The sequence below is a fragment of the Hordeum vulgare genome, chromosome 7H, assembly GCF_904849725.1.
Source record: "Hordeum vulgare subsp. vulgare chromosome 7H, MorexV3_pseudomolecules_assembly, whole genome shotgun sequence".
Taxonomy (NCBI): Eukaryota; Viridiplantae; Streptophyta; class Magnoliopsida; order Poales; family Poaceae; genus Hordeum; species Hordeum vulgare.
Genome location: NC_058524.1, coordinates 150,172,830 through 150,193,793, shown reverse-complemented (window position 1 = coordinate 150,193,793; position 20,964 = coordinate 150,172,830). Strand labels below are relative to the sequence as shown.

The 20,964-nt window shown below is 41.1% G+C and overlaps 2 protein-coding genes across 3 annotated transcripts; one reads left to right on the top strand and one right to left on the bottom strand.

Moving 5' to 3' along the window:
* The first annotated feature begins 8,189 nt into the window (after positions 1 to 8,189).
* Positions 8,190 to 13,268, top strand: LOC123408520. The gene is made up of 5 exons (XM_045101613.1): positions 8,190 to 8,214; positions 9,039 to 9,332; positions 10,033 to 10,157; positions 12,606 to 12,686; positions 12,784 to 13,268. Exons 1-5 carry the CDS (start codon positions 8,190 to 8,192, stop codon positions 12,985 to 12,987), a joined length of 729 nt encoding a protein of 242 aa, XP_044957548.1. The 3' UTR covers positions 12,988 to 13,268.
* A 964-nt stretch (positions 13,269 to 14,232) lies between these two features.
* LOC123411284 (G-type lectin S-receptor-like serine/threonine-protein kinase SD2-5) lies at positions 14,233 to 18,522 on the bottom strand. Of its 2 annotated transcripts, XM_045104216.1 has the most exons (4): positions 18,311 to 18,522; positions 17,574 to 17,671; positions 16,386 to 16,974; positions 14,233 to 16,301 (listed from the first exon to the last, which is right to left on the bottom strand). In XM_045104216.1, the coding sequence occupies exons 3-4, from the start codon at positions 16,963 to 16,965 to the stop codon at positions 14,437 to 14,439; spliced, it is 2,445 nt and encodes an 814-aa protein (XP_044960151.1). In that variant the 5' UTR covers positions 16,966 to 16,974; positions 17,574 to 17,671; positions 18,311 to 18,522; the 3' UTR covers positions 14,233 to 14,436. The 2 variants fall into 2 exon arrangements, with proteins under 2 accessions (XP_044960151.1, XP_044960150.1); XM_045104215.1 differs by having other exon boundaries at positions 14,233 to 16,974; positions 18,311 to 18,520.
* Positions 18,523 to 20,964: the final 2,442 nt, after the last annotated feature.

Here is a 20,964-nt window from a genome sequence, read left to right as displayed (position 1 = left end):
TACCTGAGGTTGAGATTTCGACCATGCTCGCTAATTATACCTTCAAGGGTGGAACTCCCAAGAAACTAGGTGATCCCGGTGTGCCCACTATACCCTGCTCCATTAAAGGCAACTACGTTAGAACTGCGTTATGCGACCTTGGAGCCGGTGTTAGTGTTATGCCTCTCTCTCTTTATCGTAGACTTGAACTGGATAAGTTGACACCCACTAAAATCTCTCTGCAAATGGCCGACAAATCAACTGTTTCCCTATCGGCATTTGCGAGGATGTACCTGTTGTGGTTGCTAACACCACTATCTTAACAGACTTTGTTATCTTGGATATTCCCGAGGACGATGCCACGGTGTCATCCTCGGAAGACCCTTTTTAAACACTGCAGGGGATGTTATAGATTGCAACAAAGGCAATGTCACTTTCCATGTCAACGGTAATGAGCATACGGTACACTTTCCGAAGAAACAATATCGAGTACATTGCATCAATGCTATCAAAAAGACTTCATCGATTCTTATTGGGAGCTTTGAATGCCCTATTCCTCCTGTTAAGATGAAGTATGATTTGCTTGTTGGGGAGATTCACATCCCCATTGAGGTGACCTAGTGACTATTCGAAAATTCTCCGTTCTCTTTTGCGATTCGAAAAGGTTTGTCGAGGAGACTTCATCAACCTCATTGACGGATTTCTTTCGATGACCATGAGATGGATGAATCGAGGAGTCACAAACCTTTGTTCCAAGCTTTCACTTTAGGTTGCTTAGAAGAAAAATGATAGGTTTAGTTTAGTTTTCCCTGTTTTCTGTTTTTGCGTCCGGTAGAAAAGTACCCTCAAAATAAAAGTTCTCCGAACGTCCTGAAAATCAAGTATGATTTTTTCTAGATTTTTTGAAAAATTCTGAGACAAAGAGCTTGTCTGGGGGCTGCACCAGTGGGCCACAAGCCCTTGGGGCGCGGGCACCCCCTGGCCGCACCACCCAGGCTTGTGGGGCCCACAGGCACCCCCTCCACTCATTCTTGCTCTCATCCGCTTATCCTACCTCCAGAAAAAATCGTTTCGCAGCTCAAACCCGTGTTCTTGCTCCTCTTGCTGGGATTTTCGATCTCTTTGCTATGGAAGAAATAAATACTTTGAGTGGAAACATGGATGAATTAATGAATTTTTTTCTATTAAGAGTGCTCCTATTGATCCCAATGATATGCCTTTGTCTTCTTTTATTGGAAATAATAATGAATCTATGGATGTGAATTTTGTTGGTAGGAACAATTTTGGCAATAACGCGTATAGAGGTAATTTCAATCCTAGGTCGTTTCCTAGTAATTCCTCTAATAATTATGGTAATTCCTACAACAATTCTTATGTAAATTATATTAAAATGCCCTCTGATCTTGAGAATAATATTAAAGACTTCATTAGCTCTCAAAAAGGTTTCAATGCTATGATTGAAGAGAAATTGCTCAAGATTGATGATTTGGCTAGGAACGTTGATAAAATTTCTCTTGAGATTGATTCTTTGAAAATTAGATCTATTCCACCCAAGCATTATATTAATGAGTCTTTAAAATCTATGAGAATTTCTATTGATGAGTGTAAGGAAAGAACCACCAGAATACGTGCTAAGCGTGAATGGCTTGAAAAGGTGTTTTCTCATGATAATATTGATGAAGATCTAAAAGTGATTGGTGTGACACCTATGGAATCTTTGTTTTCTAGCATAATTCTTGAAAAAGATGGGACTCGAGATGAGTCAACTTTAGCTAAATGGCGTCTCAATGATTCGGAGTTCATAGATCTTAGTGATAAGATTGATAAAAGTGGGATGGAAGAGGTCAAAACTTTAAATAGCAATGAGCCCACTCTTTCGGATTTCAAGGATTTTAATTATGATAGTTTCTCTTTAATTGATTGTGTTTCCTTGTTGCAATCCATGTTAAATTCTCTGCATGCTTATAGTCAAAATAAAGTTTTTACTAAACATATTGTGGATGCCATGATGAAATCTTTTGAAGAGAAACTTGAGTTGGAGGTCTCTATACCCAGAAAAATTTATGATGAGTGGGAACCTACCATTAAGATTAAAAGTAAAGATCATGAGTGTCATGCTTTGTGTGATTTGGGTGCTAGCATTTCCACAATTCCCAAAACTTTATGTGATGTGTTAGGATTTCATGAATTTGATGATTGTTCTCTAAATTTGCATCTAGCGGATTCTACAATTAAGAAACCTGTGTGAAGGATTAATGATGGTCTTATTGTTGCTAATAAGAATTATGTGCCCGCATATTTCATTGTTCTTGATATAGAACGCAATCTTACATGTCCTATTATTCTTGGTAGACCCTTCCTTAGAACGATTGGTGGAATTATTGACATGAAAGAAGGGAATATTAGATTCCAATTTCCATTAAGGAAAGGCATCGAGCACTTTTATGGAAAGAAAATAAGATTACCTTATGAATCTATTATGAGAGCTACCTATTGATTGCATACCAAAGATGACAATATCTAGATCTATTGCATTATGCCTAGCTAGGGGCGTTAAACAATAGCGCTTCTTGGGAGGCAACCCAATTTTATTTGTTTTTCTTTTTGTTTTTGCTTCTGTTTTTTGAGTGCTGCACATATTATTACCTCTGTAATAATTGTGTTTTCTTGTTTTAATTAGTGTTTGAGCCAAGTAAGACCTTTGGGATGGTCTATGGTGTTTGCAAGTTGATTTTGCTGAAAAATAGAAACTTTTCCTCTCAATCCAGGAATTTTATAAATTCACTAGAACATTCTTTTGATCTGAATTTTTTACACAATATTGGCTTACAAATTGCTCAGATCTTCCTAATTGTTCAAAAAAATTGGAGTTACAGAAGTATTTGAAGTAAACAGATTGCTACAGACTGTTCTGTTTTTGATAGATTCTGTTTTCTTTGTGTTGTTTGCTTATTTTGATGAATCTATGGGTTGTATTGGGGGGTATGAACCATGGAAAAGTTGGAATACAGTAAATATTACATAAATATAAATAAAGAATGAGTTCACAACAGTACCTAAAGTGGTGATTTATCTTTCTTATACTAACGGATCTCATGAGTTTTCTGTTGAGTTTTGTGTTGTGAAGTTTTCAAGTTTTGGGTAAAGATTTGATGGGCTATAGAATAAGGAGTGGCAAGAGCCTAATCTTGGGGATGCCCAAGTCACCCCAAGTCATATTCAAGGATATCAAAGAGCCTAAGCTTGGGGATGCCCCGGAAGTCATCCCCTCTTTCGTCTTCAATCCATCTGTAAATTTACTTGAGGCTATATTTTTGTTCACCACATGATATGTGTTTTGCTTGGAGCGTCTTGTATGATATGAGTCTTTACTTTTTAGTTTTACACGATCATCCTTGATGCACACATCTTTTGAGAGAGACACACACACTGAATCGTGAATTTATTAGAATACTCTTTATGCTTCACTTATATCTTTTGATCTAGGCAATGTTGCTCTAGTACTTCACTTATATCTTTTAGAGCACGGCGGTGTTATGAAAATATTAAACTCTCGTACTTCACTTACATTATTTTGAGAGTTCTTTAAACAGCATGGTAATTGGTTTAGGTTATGAATTTAGTCCAAATATAATAGGCATCCAAGAGGGCTATAATTAAAACTTTCATATTAAGTGCATTGAATATGATGAGAAGTTTGATTCCTTGCATATAGTTTTGAGATGTGGAGATGGTAATATGAGAGTCATGCTAGTAAGTAATTGTGAATTAGGAAAATACTTGTGTTAAATCTTGTGATTCCTGTAGCATGCATGTATGGTGAACCGTTATGTGATGAAGTCGAAGCATGACTTATTTGATGATTGTCAACCTTTGTGTGGAGGTCGGGATCGCGTGATGGTTAACTCCTACCAACCCTTCCCCTAGGAGCATGCATCTAATACTTTGCTTCGATAACTAATAGGCTTTTGCAATAAGTATGTGAGTTCTTTATGACTAATGTTGAGTTCATGGATTATACGTACTCTCACCCTTTCACCTTTGCTAGCCTCTCTAGTAACGCGCAACTTTCGTCGGTACATTAAACCCACCTTCCTCAAAACAGCCACCATATATTTTCCTCAAAACAGCCACCATACCTACCTATTATGGCATTTTCATAGCCATTCCGAGATATATTGTCGTGCAACACCACCGTCCCGTTTTCATGACACACATCATCACTTCCATATTGCTTATAAAGTCATACTTTGTTCTAGTTTTCGAGTTGTAATCTTTTGAGTTGTAAGTAAATAAAAGTGTGATGACTTGCATTATTAGAGCATCGTCCCATGTGAGAAAAGGATGATGGAAGCTATGATTCCCTCAAGTTGGGATGAGTATCCGGACTTTACTAAAAAAAGAGGCCAGCGAAGCCCATAAAAACATAAAAGAGGCCAAAGAAGCCCACCAAAAAGAAAAAAAGAATAAAAATGAGAGAAAGAGAGAAGGGACAATGCTACTATCTTTTTCCACACTTGTGCTTCAAAGTAGCACCATGTTCTTCATAGAGAGTCTCCTATTTTGTCACTTTCATATAACTAGTGGTATTACATATTTTGCACAACCACTTAGTTTTCTTTTTGAGCTTTCATACACTTGTAGCTCTAGTGCATTTGTTGCATGGCAATCCCTACTCACTCGTATTAATATCTATTAATGTGCATCTCCATAGCCCATTGATATGCCTAGTTGATGTGAGACTATCTTCTCCTTTTTCCTTCGCAACCTCCACCACACTCTATTCCACCTATAGTGCTATATACATGGCTCGCGCTCATGTGTTGCGTGAGAGTTGAAAAGGTTTGAGAACATAAAAAGTGTGAAACAATTCTTGATTTTCATCGGGGTTGTGCATGATTTAGATACTTTGTGTGGTGAAGATGGAGCATAGCCATACCATATGATTTTGTAGGGATAACTTTCTAAGACCATGCTATTTTGAAAGGAAGCAATGACCTTATTAGTATGCTTGAAGTATTATTGTTTTTATGTCAATATAGACTTTTGTTTTGAGTCTTATGGATCTGAATATTCATGCCACAATAGAGAATATTACATGGATAAATATGGTATGTAGCATTCCACATCAAAAATTCTGTTTTTATCATTTACCTACTCGAGGACGAGCAGGAATTAAGCTTGGGGATGCTTGATAAGTCTCCAACGTATCTATGATTTTTAATTGTTCCATTCTATTATATTATATGTTTTGGATGTTTTATATGCATTTATATGTTGTTTTATATTATTTTTTGGACTAACCTATTAATCTAGAGCCTAGTGTCAGTTTCTGTTTTTTTTCATGTTTTTAATATTGCACATAAGGAATATTAAACGAAGTCCAAACGGAAAAAAAATCTCTGGAAAGATTTTTCTTGGACCAGAAGACACGCAGCAGACTTGGAGTAGGGGGCAAGGCACTTGCCGGGAGGCCACAAGCCAGCAGGGCGCGCCCTGGGGGCGGCCGCGCCACCCTGGCTTGTGGGCCCCCTAGAGGTCTCCTAACCCTAATTCTTGGCCTATAAATTCCCAAATATACACGTATCGATAAAAGGATCCACGAAAGTACTTTTACGCCGTCGGGAGCCTCTGTTCCCGAGAGATCCAATCTGGGAGCCTTTTCCCGGTAATCTGTCGGAGAGGGAATTGATCACGGAGGGCATCTACATCAACTCCATTGCCCCTCCGATGATGTGTGAGTAGTTCACCACAGACCTACGGGTCCATAGCTAGTAGCTAGATGGCTTCTTCTCTCTCTTTGATCGTCAATACCATATTCTTCATGATCTTCATGGAGATCTATTTGATGTAATACTCTTTTGTGGTGTGTTTGTAGAGATCCGATGAATTGTGAGTTTATGTTCAGATTATCTATGAATATTATTTGAGTCTTTCCTGAATTCTTATATGCATGATTTCATATCTTTGCAAGTCTCTTCAAATTATTGGTTTGGTTTGGCCAACTAGATTGGTAATTCTTGCAATGGGAGAAGTGCTTAGTTTCGGGTTCAATCTTGCGATGTCCTCACCCAGTGACAGTAGGGGTGGCGAGGCATGTATTGTGTTCTTGTAATTAAGGATAAAAAGATGGGGTTTTCATCATATTGCTTGAGTTTATCCCTCTACATCATGTCATCTTACTTAATGCGTTACTCTGTTCTTTATGAACTTAATACTCTAGATGCACGCAGGAGTCAGTCGATGTGTGGAGTAATAGTAGTAGATGCAAAATCGTTTCGGTTTACTTGACACGGACGTGATGCCTATATGCATAATCATTTTCTTAGATATCTTCATAATTATTCGCTTTTCTATCAATCGCTCGAGAGTAATTTGTCCACCCACCGTATTATTTTCCTTTATGACAGAAGCCTCTAGTGAAACCTATGGCCCCCGGGTCTATTTTCCATATCATATTTTCAGATCTATAAACCAAAAATACCAAAAATATATTCCTACAATTTATTTACTTTTGTTGTCGCAATATTTTATATCTATCTCTATCAGATCTCATCCTTGCAAATAACTCTGAAGGGATTGACAACCCCTTTATAGCGTTGGGTGCAAGTGTTTGACTATTTGTGTAGGTACTACTATTGGAGCCTTGCTTGTTCCTTCTACTCGATTGATACCTTGGTTCTCAACAAACTGAGGGAAATACTTATCTACTTCGCTGCATCACCCTTTTCTCTTCAAGGGAAAACCAACGCAAGCTCAAGAGGTAGCATTGCCCTTGATGGATTCCTGGCCTGATTGACGCCGGTGGTGTAGGATTTACCGCAGGATTGAACGGACGCCACACTACTTTGGCGGGATGATTTACCGGACATGAATGGCTGCATAGGCCCCGGTGGACAGCTCGTTGCATAGACAACAAGGCGGAGGGGAGCTCGGCCAAGGCAGCAAAGTACCAAACTTTCGACATTCTTCGTTGATGTGGGATCACAAGTGGGTCTCGTGTCGATTCTACAAGCTTTGGTGGGTCCATTACCGGCCACGTAGCTAAGAGAGAGAAAAAAACTAAGAGGAGCTAGCTAGGGAGAAGATTTTTGTGAAGAATAAGTGAAATTGTTTGAGGAAACAAGGAGGCTGCCAACACTCTTATATAGGCAAAAGTTAGTGGTGACGCGCCAGAACAAGACACGCCACCACTAAACTAATTAGCTACGACGTGCATACAAATTCAACGCCACCACTACCTTGTGCCTGGTTAGTACATATAGTCCCACAAACTTGTGTCGTGTTAGAGAAAAGCAATACCTCCACTAACACTATAAAGGGAACGTACCAAATATGCCAACCCCATTACTATTTTAAAATAGTAGTGGCATTGATTGGAACTCGCATACCACCAATTAAAGTTATGACTAGTCGTTTCTCAATTAGTGTCGGATGCGTGAAAATATATACTCAACAACTAATGCACCTCATTCGCCCCATCACAGTTGGCCTTGGAAAACAGCGGGCTGTCATCTACAAATAAAAAGATGGATTACATGGAGAGATTACAGCGCCACTTGTATTCCACACAATGTTTATGACTGAACTCTTGATTTTAACACGCACGGAACACATCTACTGCTAACAAGAAAAAGTATGAAAAGATCGGGTCCCCTCTCTAATACCTCGAGTTGGAGTGAATTCTTCAAGTTTTTTCCTATTAAATAACACGAAGAACCAAACTAAAGAAACTAAACTCATCACAATGTTCACCCATCTTTTCGTAAAACCTAGCTTATGCATAATGGCCCTCGGGTAGGCCCACTCAACCCTTTCATAACTCGTAAGCTTTCATCATGTCTAACTTCAATGCATGGTGCTTGTTTTTTCTTTGCCCTTTTCCTCTTCGTAAAATGCAAACACTCATAAGCTGCAATGATGTTATCAATGGTGAGTCTTACTGAAACAAAGGCCAACTGCTCCTCTCAGCAAAATCGGGCAGAATTGTGATGGCAAAGTGGGATTTTTACCTTCAAAACCAATACTAAAATAGTATTATTAATGCACTCCGTGAACTTCATTCCATCACAATTCTAAGCACTATCTTAGTCACCTGCTCACCACAAACCTTCGAGTGACAATGAAAAAAGTGGATAAAAAATCCATCTAGATCCAAGACTTTCTCCCTGGACGTGGAAAGTCGTCGTTGATAGCGTGGTGGTCCAACGATGACATGTAGGCGCCAGTTGAGCGGTGAGCATTAACCGCGGCGTGTCGATGAAATAAGTATTGAAAGAAGTATCGGAAAGAGCCCGAACCTCCCTACATATTGGATGAGATGAGGTGTTTTATTGGGACGTTCCAAAAATTTATTGGAGAAAGATCTGTTGGAACGCCTTTTTATCCAACTCTTGAGCTGAAATTTATCGAGAATTGAGGGCTCTGTTGAAGATACTCTTTGCAGACCGGTTGAAAGAAAAAGAAATGAAAGAAAAACATCTATATTTATATCTATACCTATTAATAAAGGCAATAGGTATTCTTAGTCCGGCATGCTATTTTATAAAAAAAAAACCCTAATGTTTTTGACATTAAACCCGCAGTACATATCAAATGTTTTTTTAAATACTCATATCTTCTAAACTGTAAGTTCAAACTTAACATATTATATATGAAATTTGATTAGAAAAATGTGTAGAATCTGAATATGATGTTATTTTACCAATTAACAACTTAAAAAGCGTTATCTAGGGTGCCCTAGATGCACTCATGCCTCCGTAGTGTGTTAATGTTTAATCGTTTGTTTTTGTCGTTTTCCTTTACCGGCCCGTAACAACACCCCATTACGCACATGACATGAATAAATGCATGATCATTTGTCCGTTTCTTTGTGTGAATGAAATCTACATGCAAGTTGTGTTGAAATAGAATACATTTGGGATCTTGAACTACGCTTTTGTAGACTAAAATCATCTTTGTTTGAGTCGTAGCTACAAACTTCCAGATTATGCGCGTGTGGTATTTTTTCTCCGGTTGCAACGCACGGACATTTTTGCTAGTACTTTAAAAAAAAAGAGGAGTAGAGAATATTTTCGTTTGGTCTGGCCTATATTTTCCACCGCAACTTATTTTCACAGCATATTTTGCCTCCCTGCCACTCCGAGCAGCTGCCCATTCCAACCCCCAGCTGCCACCCCGCCGAGTTGCTGTTGCGCAGCCTCCTTCCCCTCCTCCCCACCCCCTGTTGCCATCTCCAACCCAATCTTTCCTCTCTCACCGGTCTGCCCGACGGATTCCAAAAGGGATCCCTCATTCGGGGGAAAAGCTGTTCGCCGCGGCTCCCAATCTCATCCATTTCTTGTCTGTTCCAGGTGAGAAAGAACCCTTCCTTTTTTTTTCCCGAGAACCCTCACTTCGTTGCCTAGAGATGGATTTTGGCGGTCTGGCTCCCGTTCTTGATCACCGCTCCTAAAAGAACGCGTTCTGATTCTGATAACCGCAGTTTATATCCTCTTTATAGGTCTGCTTCTTGATTTGTTGATTAATTACTCATACTGGCGACTGCCCCAAATCTGTACCTGTTGTTTTGTGGATGATATTTGTGCCTTGTGAATTTTGGCCATGGAGCTGCTCAGTCAGAGTAAACTGTTTTGTTCTAATTGCTGCCAGCAGAATATCGTCTCTTCTACCTGCAAAAACGAACACCGCAGGATGATTAAAATAATTTTTGGTGTTGACGAAGTTATGATGCGTACCTTTTGTGAGCTCGATCTCGTTCTCATTTCTTAAAATCAAATCTTGTGAGTTTGATATCTTAATGTTACATTAAATTGTTTAATTGCTAATTTGCTATAGCGTTTTGGTTCTGCTCTCGAGGAATTGTTGAGAAACTGTATTCTCTTTGGTTCTATTTTTAGTACAAATTGTACAGTTATTTCGTTATATTTCTTTAAAGGAACTATTTAGGGTCAGCTTTTTTTGTGAAGCTGCAAGTTGGGTGTGTACATTTTGCTTTCTCTCTTCTTTAGTAGTGGAATATAAACTTTAAAATTATCTGATCATTACCTGCAGGAATTTTGGGAAATTTTGTGTCTTTAAAGGCAATCCAGGGTCTGGTCCTGAGCTGTCGGGGCTCCATGTCTAAGTGGGAACCTGTCACATTTGAGGAATCTCTTAGCTTTGTTAAGCGAGTAAAGGTAAGAAATTTTATTAATGGAACTTTGAACCATGCTTCCTCGCAAAATGATAATAGTAATAAAAAGACATGCAGTGTGACTTGCGAATCTTCTCAGTGTTCATAGACAGGGCACTATGAGTATGTTTGGTTCATGTTCAAAATATACTCTGCTAATTATCGGTCTGTATGGTTTCCTGTTTTTCGGAATGCACATGCCCCTTTAGCTACCATGCTACAATTCTTTGGCTTAAATTGGCCGAATCCTGCAAGAAAATTCTTGTAAACAAATTAATGTAAGGTAGACTTAGGCTCAAACCAACACACCCTATCTTCAGTGTTAGCTGCTTACTTGGATATTGCATTTCTGTCATAACAGCGACATATCCGTAATAGGGGTGCAAAAGCACATGCTTCATTTTCTAATTATTGGGACAAAAATTACGGCGTGATAGACAGTGTTCTAAATAATTGGCAAAAAAATATGGAGGGATAGACAGTTCTCGCCTAGATAGACTCTAGAGTACTGTTCATTGTCTAGAGTGCATACCAAGAAACTTTCTTGTGTCCTCCTTCTCTATGATTTGGTGTCCTGTGTGCCTTGCAAGTTGTCAGCAATTAATTGAAACTGTTCATGGTTCCCTTTTTTCGGAAGTAAAGGTTGTCAGCAATCATTGGTGTACACAGATTGAGCCCATGCTTGCCAACGAAGCACAATACAAATATGTACTCCCCTCTTTGCATTGCCTGCCTTGGATAATTTTCATTGAGATAAACAAGAAAAATAATAATAAATATCTTACTCCATGTATGATGTATTCCCTGGTTGATTTATGGCTGTATTATTTTTTCATTATACTGTATATGTCTGACATCATATGACATAATATCTTTCACATATACACTCTGTGTCTCGGGTTTTAACTTTATGCATTGTCGTAAGTTTGAGTCAAAGAGTTGATCTTCACATATATATCAGAGGCTCGGAATCTAGCGAGAACGAATTCTAATCCACTGAGTCACTGGCAGTTGTGGTTTGACATATTTGTGCTTTAGGCTGCAAAATGAAATGCTTACGTAGATCTTCGGTTTAAATCTGCTTAAAGTAAAATAAATAGGGGATAATTGTGGTACTGGTATATTTAACTTTTAGCTATAACAAGTTTGTGAAGCATTTCCTTTCCTAAGATATTTTCCAATTCCCGTTACTCCCTCATGTTTGTGTTTTGAAATAAGTGCTACCAGCCAAGAAACAAGTTCTAATCCACTGAGTCACTGGCACTTTTTGTGCATGTATGACCACAAAACATTACTTATGTAAAATTTAACAAAACAGTTTCAACAACAACAACAGAGCTTTTAGTCCCAAACAAGTTGGGGTAGGCTAGAGGTGAAACCCATAAGATCTTGCGGCCAATTCATGGTTCTGGCACATGGATAGCAAGCGAGGGTTACGCCCCAACAAGTATCTTTTGGGTTTCATCTCCATAAGAGTGGTTGAGTTTTGACGTTGGCTCGCCAAGGCTATCACAACCCTCCTCCTTTACCCGGGCTTGGAACCGAAAGGTGAAACCCATATACGAAAAGATGAATTCACAAAACAGTTTCCTTATAAGGAAATTTATTGTATATGAATTCACAAAAAAGAAGATGATTGCTTCAGAAAAACGTGGATATGAAAAGGGTTCAGGGTAAAGGAATTTTAGCGAAGCTAAATGTCTACGTTGTGTTTAACCGCTCTACGTCAGTTTCTAGTAACTTGTGGTATCTATTGTTGCTTAGTGCAGCGATCAATACTTACGGTCAGATAACTTCTGAACACTTCACTGTGAAGAAAAGTGCCTCAAAATTTCTTGCACAATTGTATTTGACTGACTTGAAGGGGAGCCTTGGCGCAGTGATAAAGCTGTTGCCTTGTGATCATGAGGTCACGGGTTCGAGTCCTGGAAACAGCCTCTTGCAGAAATTTAGGAAAAGGCCGCATACAATAGACCCAAAGTGGTCGGTCCCTTCTCCGCACCCTGCGCAAGCGGGAGCTACGTGCACTGGCCTGCCCTTTAATTTGTATTTGACTGACTTAAACCTAGAATCAATTGTTATGTTCTACTACTAGGACTTGTTATGTTCCACTACTAGGACATTTTGATGTTCCTTTGGGCGTGTGGAATATAACATCTGAAATAAGTAACCGTTAGGAAGTGCCGAAGTGAGCTTAAATCACTTGGTTGGATGAGTGGATGCACAATCCCACCACATCAATTCAAGTCCTCACAGACTTGAATGTGGGTTTCTATCTGTTATACTATATGGGCTTCTCTAACATCTTTCCTTACGAAAATAAAAATCATGACCATCACATGCATATTGTGCCCCTGTCTCATATTTGATCGAACCAACTTTTTGGTAAAAAGAAGAGCTTCAATTCAATTATATAGCATTTCACTTACATTGCACCATGTCTTCTATACAGGCTCGTGACTACTTGTTATACCTGTCACTGCTCAATGTGCTCACCCGGAGTGACCAGATCCCTTTGGAAGCTTACAACGAGGTACCACAATCGCGACCCACCTCTTGCTCTCATCCAAGAGTAATCTGTTGGTTCGTGATAAATCCAACTAGTCTGATCCACCCTGCTTGAACTGCAGCTTTTGCTTCTTTTCCGGGACCACGGCGACCTGCTAGAGGAGCTAGGGAAGTTCAGGCCCCTCCCAAATTTCCCAAGCACTGTGTACAGACACAGCTCAATTTGGATGTTCATATTCCTGATGCCCTTTCTGCTCCTGAGCCTTCTCCTCGCGTTTGAGAAGCCTTTGGATAGATTCCTTCTCCGACAACCCGTCGCGAGCTGAAGATGTGCATTACGATGAAATGACCAAACACGGAATGCATGATTGGACTGATGGTGTCTCGTGATATCCCCGTTGAAGCCGTTGCCTTGTTGGTGGCGGATAGTATCTCTGAATCTCTGGAAGGACAGGCTAAACCGATTGTGTGGGCTTGTTCAAGCTTCAGTGTGCAATTGACAAACTAAATGAAAGAATTTTTTCTACATGCAACATTTTGCAAAGTGAAACTGGTCCTATATATATGAGTAACAGGGAAATTGTGTAAAGCCACTTTAAACGAGCAACGATTTCTCCGCATGTGTCTGCTTGCAGCCTTGCACATCGCCATGAAATTTACCTGGCACTATTCAAAAGAAATAGTATTGTGAGTATTCGTAGAAGTGCAACATAACAGGGAGTGTTGCACATGCTGCCTAGTTCCGTTGATTTCTGGGTGGTAAGTGGTAACGGCACCGGATGGCAAATGTTTTCCAGTTTCAGAGGTGAATAATTCATAGCATTTTCTGCATGCTGCTGAAAGAACTTTGTCAGGCGTCCATCTGCATACTGCTGTTGCCGCTGTTTCAGGCGCAGCAAGCAGCACAGCTCCTAAGCGGCATGGCCCTGAAAGAAGTCCGTCGCAACTTTCTTTCTCGCTGCAAACAGCCATCGATTACAGCAGAAGGTCGGTAAGAAAGGCAACATAAAATTCCTGTCAAACCAAGCATTCTCTTTCCCTTCAATAGTTCTGCAGTTTTGCTGATACAGGTGAATACTAGTTCCCCCTGATCAGATGTATGTAATGGACATCCCACCCATCATCCAGTGAAAATCCATCTTTTGTTTTGGAAGATGGTTTGGTTTCTTCTGTTTTTTCTCTGAAATAGTGGACATACACTAGCATTATTTTTCACACCGAGAAGATTAGAATGTGGCACAAGTATACCTGGCCACGGGAAACCCGGCCCGGTCGGCCCGGCCCGAAAAAGCCCGACACGACCTTGCCCACAGGCTGGGCTTGGGTCTGAGTTTTGTACTACGGGCTTTTTTAGGCCCGGCCCGGTCCCAGTTTTGTCCAGGTATAGCTGCAAGCTTACGAAACCGTTTAGAAAAACATCTCAGTACACAAGCTTACGAAACCGTTTAGAGAAACATCTCAGTACACAAGCTTACGAACCCGTTCATCTCAGTACACAGGGAGTTCTAAGCTAATACTCGGTAGTTCTGTATTCTCAAAGTAGAAAAATAATTATAGCTTAAAGAGCTAAATACGGCAAAAAGATATATTATTAATTTTCACAACAAACCTCATCTGGTAAACTATTAAAAAAGTACCACCTGAAATAATGATCAACATATGTACATGACATCAATGTGAACAAATACAAATGATCACCAAATCAACAGGCCCTACCCCAAAATTGAACACCAACATTCTAACTAAACACACTAATATACACATCATTCATACTGTCATCTAGGACCAGAGAGCCGCACCGCTGAAAGTAGAGCCTCACTGTTGTAATCCGACATCCCCGACGACATGCCCTCCTCACTGCTCGATTTGAAGGCGTTCGCGTAGAGCCTGTATCCGATCTGCGAGGATACCGGTGGCTGGGGCACGTCGCAGACGCATTCGAGCATCTGGACCACCTTCGACATGGAAGGTCTCTGGTAGAAATCCTCCTGGATGCACCACAGAGCAACCTTGATCGCAATCTCCAACCGCTCGTCCTTGTCGTTGTACTTCAGCTTGGCGTCAAAGATCTCACGAATATCGCCCTCCTCCAGCTTCTTGAAAGCGAAGGACGGGAAATGGGCCTTTTCCGAGCCTTCCACGGGATCAAAGTTTTTCCTCCCGCTGATTATCTCGAGCAGAACCATGCCGTAGCTGTATACGTCGCTCTTCTCTGAGATGGCGTAGTTGGTGATCCACTCGGGCGCGAGATAGCCCCGTGTGCCTCTCATCGTCGTGAAAACATGGCTCTGCTCCCTGCTCATCAACTTGGCAAGGCCGAAGTCAGATACTTTCACAACGAAGTTGTCGTCAAGCAGAAAATTCTCAGGCTTGATGTCACAATGAATGATCTTCGATTCACAGTCCTGATGGAGGTATGCCAGTCCCTTTGCTGCTCCAAGTGCAATGTTAAACCTTGTATCCCAGTCCAGAAGGGGATCATCCTCCTTAGTACAGAAAATCCACCTTTCCAGTGACCCTTTCGCCATGTATTCATATGCAAGAAGCCTGTGTGAATCCTCAGCACAGAAGCCTCGGAGTTTAACTAGATGAATGTGGTGGATGCTGCCAATTATCGTCACCTCGGAGCGAAACTCTTTCCTCCCTTGGCCTATTCCCTCCAGCTTTTTTACAGCAATGCGACTGCCATCTGGGAGTGCTCCCAGATATACAGATCCAAATCCTCCTTGGCCAAGCTTATTAATGAAGTTGTTTGTTGCATCCTGGAGCTCCCTGTAAGTGAACCGCACTGGTGCTCCAGATATCGTCTGCAGATATCCATCGTCTTCCGATGAACCAGCCCCTTCTTGTGAGGACGGAGGATACCTCTTCCTCTTATAAATGAAGAAACCGACATAAATGAGGCCACCGATGACAGCCAAAGTTCCAACTATAATGACAACAATAATGATGTTGTGGTTTCCATTGCCGCTGCCACTCCCAGCTTGCCCTGAACCACTGCTAGGTACCTTGATGAAAGATGAAAAATTAGTTTTACCTGCATCTTTATGCTGCAAGCTACCAATCTGGTCAAAAAGGAAGCAATCGCCTGTTTTTTGGTCAAAGAACACGGCGATACATAAGCAATTTCCCATGCAAGTATTCTTGCAACCTGTGATGTTTGTCTTAGGCACAGGTGAGGAGAAGCTCGTACCGATATATCCAACTCCACTGTCCAGTTGAGCCAGCTGAAACGCCTCTTTTGACTTACAAGGTGATATGAGACCAGGGTCACAGTTTGGAGGGGAGCCGAGGGCTGAAGGGCATTGACATCCTGTCCCACTGTTGCAAATAGAGTATCGATTGCAGTGGGTTGGCGTGTCACACGAGTCCTGTGGGATTGGGGTTGGCAGATTAGTCTTGCCATTCGCACTCTGCAGCATATAGAAGGCAATCGACCCGTCTTCACCGAGGACAGCGGCAAGCGTGGTGTTGGTATCACCCTGCTGCGCTATGAGGAGCTGTGATAAAAGAGACCCTGATTTATCATAGAAGTACCAAGAAGTTGCATTGAGACTCGCAGAGTAAATGGCGCCATCCTTGTTAACGATCAGCCTATTATCCTGAAGTGCGGACCAGTATGGTTGGGGCTTCTGGAAGCCTGCATACAACATCATGTCCCCAGATTTGATTTGAAGTGTATGTGTCATGTTCTGTCGGGTGGAATGGCTCACAAGGGTCATACCATCATTGAAGCTTTGGCCAGACAGAAGTGTGTTTGTTGGATAGCTGAAGCTCTGCCACAGAGGAGAAGAGCTATCTTCTCCGAGCACTACAAGATTGCCAGAGTCCAGCAGCTGAATAGAGGTGGCTTTGCCAGAGATATTGGCAGTCCAGACACTGGAGCCTGCAGACTGCAGATAGGCCTTGCCATCCTTGTCAAACTCAAAGCTATCCGAATGCAAAACAGGAGAGTTAGCATTCGCAGTCCAGATGACAGTATTGGTGCCCAGGTGGACCACTTGAAGAAGGTAGGATGTGCTCTCTGACGCACTGGTGCTGGCAAAACCAAAGCCAAACACCGATCCATTAGAGAGCAGAAATATTCCATTGTTATCAATGTAATCCATTTCCGAGCCACTGAACCCTGGCAGGAGAACGTATTTCTGAATGCTGCCGCTGCATATTATCCAGAGGTTGGGTAACACAAGCATCCACAGCATAATGAAGCATAATGGAGAGCCGTGACATTCGCGCCGTGCATTCATGTGTATGGAAGGTGAGCCCTTCCAGTTGGCGGCAATCTTCAGAAACCATCCAGTCATTGACGTCCTCTGAAATGTTCACAAGACAATTAGAATCTCAGTTGGTGGAGGAAATATTGGTTTCATATGCAATAGAGCAAAATTAGATACTGAATTGCTGGTGGGCAGCCTCCATGTTATAACAGCTGTAGGTGGACAAATTCGACTAACACCTGTTCTAGCACAGATGACAAGAAATGTCTTGATACAACAACTATAGGATTAATAACGGTTACGAGCTTCACGTATTTTCTTTTTTGGAGAATCCACATTTGTGTGTGCAAAGTAACGCAGTTACTATTTGATCTTGATACCGAAGCCCGTGTTGCACGGTACTAGCTTTCTGAGGAAAGTGTAATGCATGATGGCCCCCCCTCGCCTTTTGTTCACGGAAAAGGTACCAATCTACATCGTTCTCATGACTTGGAGCATGAATTAGCCAATCATGTTGGCACAGTAGCTTTTTGCACAAGAAATGAGGTGAAGAAACGTTGACGGCATAGCACTCCCTTGATTCAGATTACAAACTGTCTCTGAAACATACTGTATGCTCCAAGGGACTGGTACTACAGGAAGAAATCATGATATACTGCTAGCAAGAATTGTTGGAAGAGTGGTGGGTGCAGTACCTGAGGTGGGAGCGGTTTCTGATCAAGCTACTTGCCGTTGGTTTCTTCAAAGCCTCTACAAACATTTGATAGTTTTGCACACGGTCCTAGACAGGATCCTGCAGCCAAAAACATACAGATAATAATCAGTAACGGGAAAGCAGAGCAGTTAACAACAAAAGTTGGAGAAAGGCCGGCGTGTCGCTGGAAATGAACACAAAAAGGGTAAAATATCCATCACTGTCCTTTTCCATTTTTGTATTCGTCTGCTTGAAACAAGTAGTCCTAATTAATCCGGAACAGACTGATGGCCGTAGTGGCTACTAGTAAAGAATTGCGCTCCATTGATTCTACACATCTCCGTCGCAGCGAGAGTTGGAGGAAGGCTGAACCATGACAACGAACGAAACGAATGCATCCAAACTAAACTGACAAGGTTAAAATCCTCGTTCGTTTCTTGCTTGCTTATTTCAAGCCTAATTTCACCGAACGCTCACCGCAGGGCGCCGCCGGACGCGCCAAATTCGCCGGAGCAAGAAAACAGCAACCGGAGCAAGAAGCAGACGAGAAATCCAATTCACCTCGGCTCAATCAAAATCCGAACTGAGCGGAACCCGGCAAAGGGATAGAAGAAAGAAAACCACGGAGCCAACCGAGCCGGCAAGAAAGACCCGTAAACGGATAGTAGGGGAAGGAGGAGGAGGAAGAACTCGGGACGGCCCGGACAGGACAAGAAGAGACGGGCGCGGTCACCTCACCTGGCGGAGCGGGAGGACGAGGACGAGGACGAGGAAGAGAGCGGGGGAGGCGAGGACCGTGAAAAAGATTTGGTGGAGAGACTCGACGACGAAGAGGAGGAGGCGACGGTGGTGGGGGGAGAGTGGTTGGGAGGTGGTGGCAGGCGCAGCGGGACGAATAACTACGGGGGCGGGCGGCGGATGACATGGGGGTAGATCGATGGACGGACGGATGGATGGATGGAGTGCAAGTGGGATGCTGCTGCCTCGTATTTTAATCCCTTCTTCTTCCTTGTTTATTTCTCTAGCTTGGTACTGGAGTAGTATTTGTTTAGTGCGTACGGCCACGCTGCCAGCAGCAGCGGATGGATCGGACGCCCACCAGGATATCATATCACTTGTTTACCGGATTTATATTGCGAGTGATTTGCTGGTGCATTAAATTTCGTGGATCTTGGAGATCGTGCGACGAAGGCCCAAGGCCACGCAAGTGTAGAAATCTGGAGCGAAATGCGCGCGGTCACAGTGTTGAGCGAGGTACTACAGTAAACGTCAACTATGGTAGGAAGTAAAAGAACGGCGGGAATTGCTTTTGAAGGCCGAGCTCCACGGAGGACTTTAAATTCAAACTTCAAATTTAAAAAAAAAATAAAAAAAATATAGAAATATGAAGGTATAATACATAAGTGCGTAAATTTTCAGAACTAAATACGTTTGAAATGAGAACTATGCGAAAAAGATAAATCTGTAGCTTTTTAACACATGACACTATTCATCTTTCTAGATCATGAATTTATCTTTTTTTACAGGTCGCGTCTTAAAGTATTTTGGCCTGAAATTTTACACACACACAGATCACATACTTGTTTAGTTGTATAATTTTTTTCAGATTTTTTAAAATTAAAATTTTCGAATTTTGAATTTTTCAAAGCATTCGGTCTTCATGGCTTCCGGGAACCAAACGTCCGTTCTCGTGGAATGGAAGAGTACATTTTTGAACATGCGAACACAGATGTGTCGTGTATATAACATCATTTCTTTTGGGTCGCGATAACGTCCGCCCGTGTGGGCGTTAAGGTATCTTGTCACATGTTTCGTGTGGTATCTAAGAAAATCAGCCCACACGCCTACGTGTGGATCAAACAGATAATGCTCATACGTTTGACCTCTTGTGTCACGTCATCGCATGCATGTATATGGAAAAAAATTGGATTTCCAGTTTATAAAATGTTTTTAAATAAAGAATCCAATTAAAGATCTGTTTTCACCATTAAATCCATCGCGATGAGATCTTCGAAACTAGATCTCATATCAATATGTTTCGATGATTTCTTTTGATTAAAAATTGCCATGTCTATTGCACATGAATTGCCATGGTGTTTCCACTGAAGTTATCACGATATGTTTCAGCTATTTTTTCTTTTACTTTTAAAACTAAATTTTGACATGTTATAAAACAAGGAATTAAGAAACTAGACTTGCCATGAACCATAATTTAAAATTGCCATGGTGAATTACCATGGTGAAAAAATTATCATGGTCAATTAATAAAACTACCGTAAAATGTAATTGAAAATATAGTGGTAGCTTTAAATCTAGAAGAAAAAATAGATAGAACATGTCATGACAACTTTAGTGTAAACATTATGGAAACTACAGTGTAAACATCATGGCAACTTTTGATCATTTTTTTCATCGATCATGGTTAAATTTCTAAAATTGCCATGATATATAAACTAAATTTGTCATGATGGATTACTAAAAATTGCCATGATCCATGCATTAAATTTGATGTGGTTAATTACTAAAAAATACCATGGTAATTTAATAAAAATTATCTAAAAAATAGTTAAAAATATAACGATAGCTTTAAATCTAGAAGAAAAAATAAATAGAACATGTCATTTCAACTATAGTGTAAACACTGTGGCAACTAGAGTGTAACATCATGGCAACATTTGCCCAAACAAATTTCATCGAAACATATAACATGGGATCTAGTTTTAAAGATCTCGTCGAGATGGATTTAATGGTGTAAATGGATTTTTAATTGGTTTTTTTAATTAAGAGATAAAACATTTTTAAGTCGAAATCAAAAAAGATTCCTGTTGAAAGAGAAACGGGCGTGCGGGCGAAGTGGTTAAATGTCCACACACCAGCCCAGCACACGTGGCAAAGAAATTCACACATCATTGCCAAGGTTCATGCAAGAGCAAACGGACGATAATCCATGCGTGTGGACAGTTTGCAAACGCCCACACGGATGGACGTTATCTTTTGTCTTTTTTGCGGAATGTGTACATCATCACTTAGGATGGAATAAACTCGTAGGAAGAATGTAAGAGCATCTCGTGGACGAAATTTCTGTTTTAACCATTTGTGCTAGCACAAATTCACCATTTAACCTCGATTGCAAAATGATTTTAAATCTAACTTTTTTTATCACGCCAACATCCGTGACGTCAAGCTTACACGGGAGACGTCGGGGACCGTGTTGTCTAGTTCCTGACTCGCTCACCCGTTGACTCGCTCACATGGCAAAGGACCAAATGCCAGGTCCGGGCGTTTGGTACCTATCCCGCATGACCCAATGACCCGTTAACTAGCTGACTCGGTAAAAAGGTCAAACGCCAAGGACCTTGGTGTTTCCCGTCCCGACCGAGACGCCATGCACG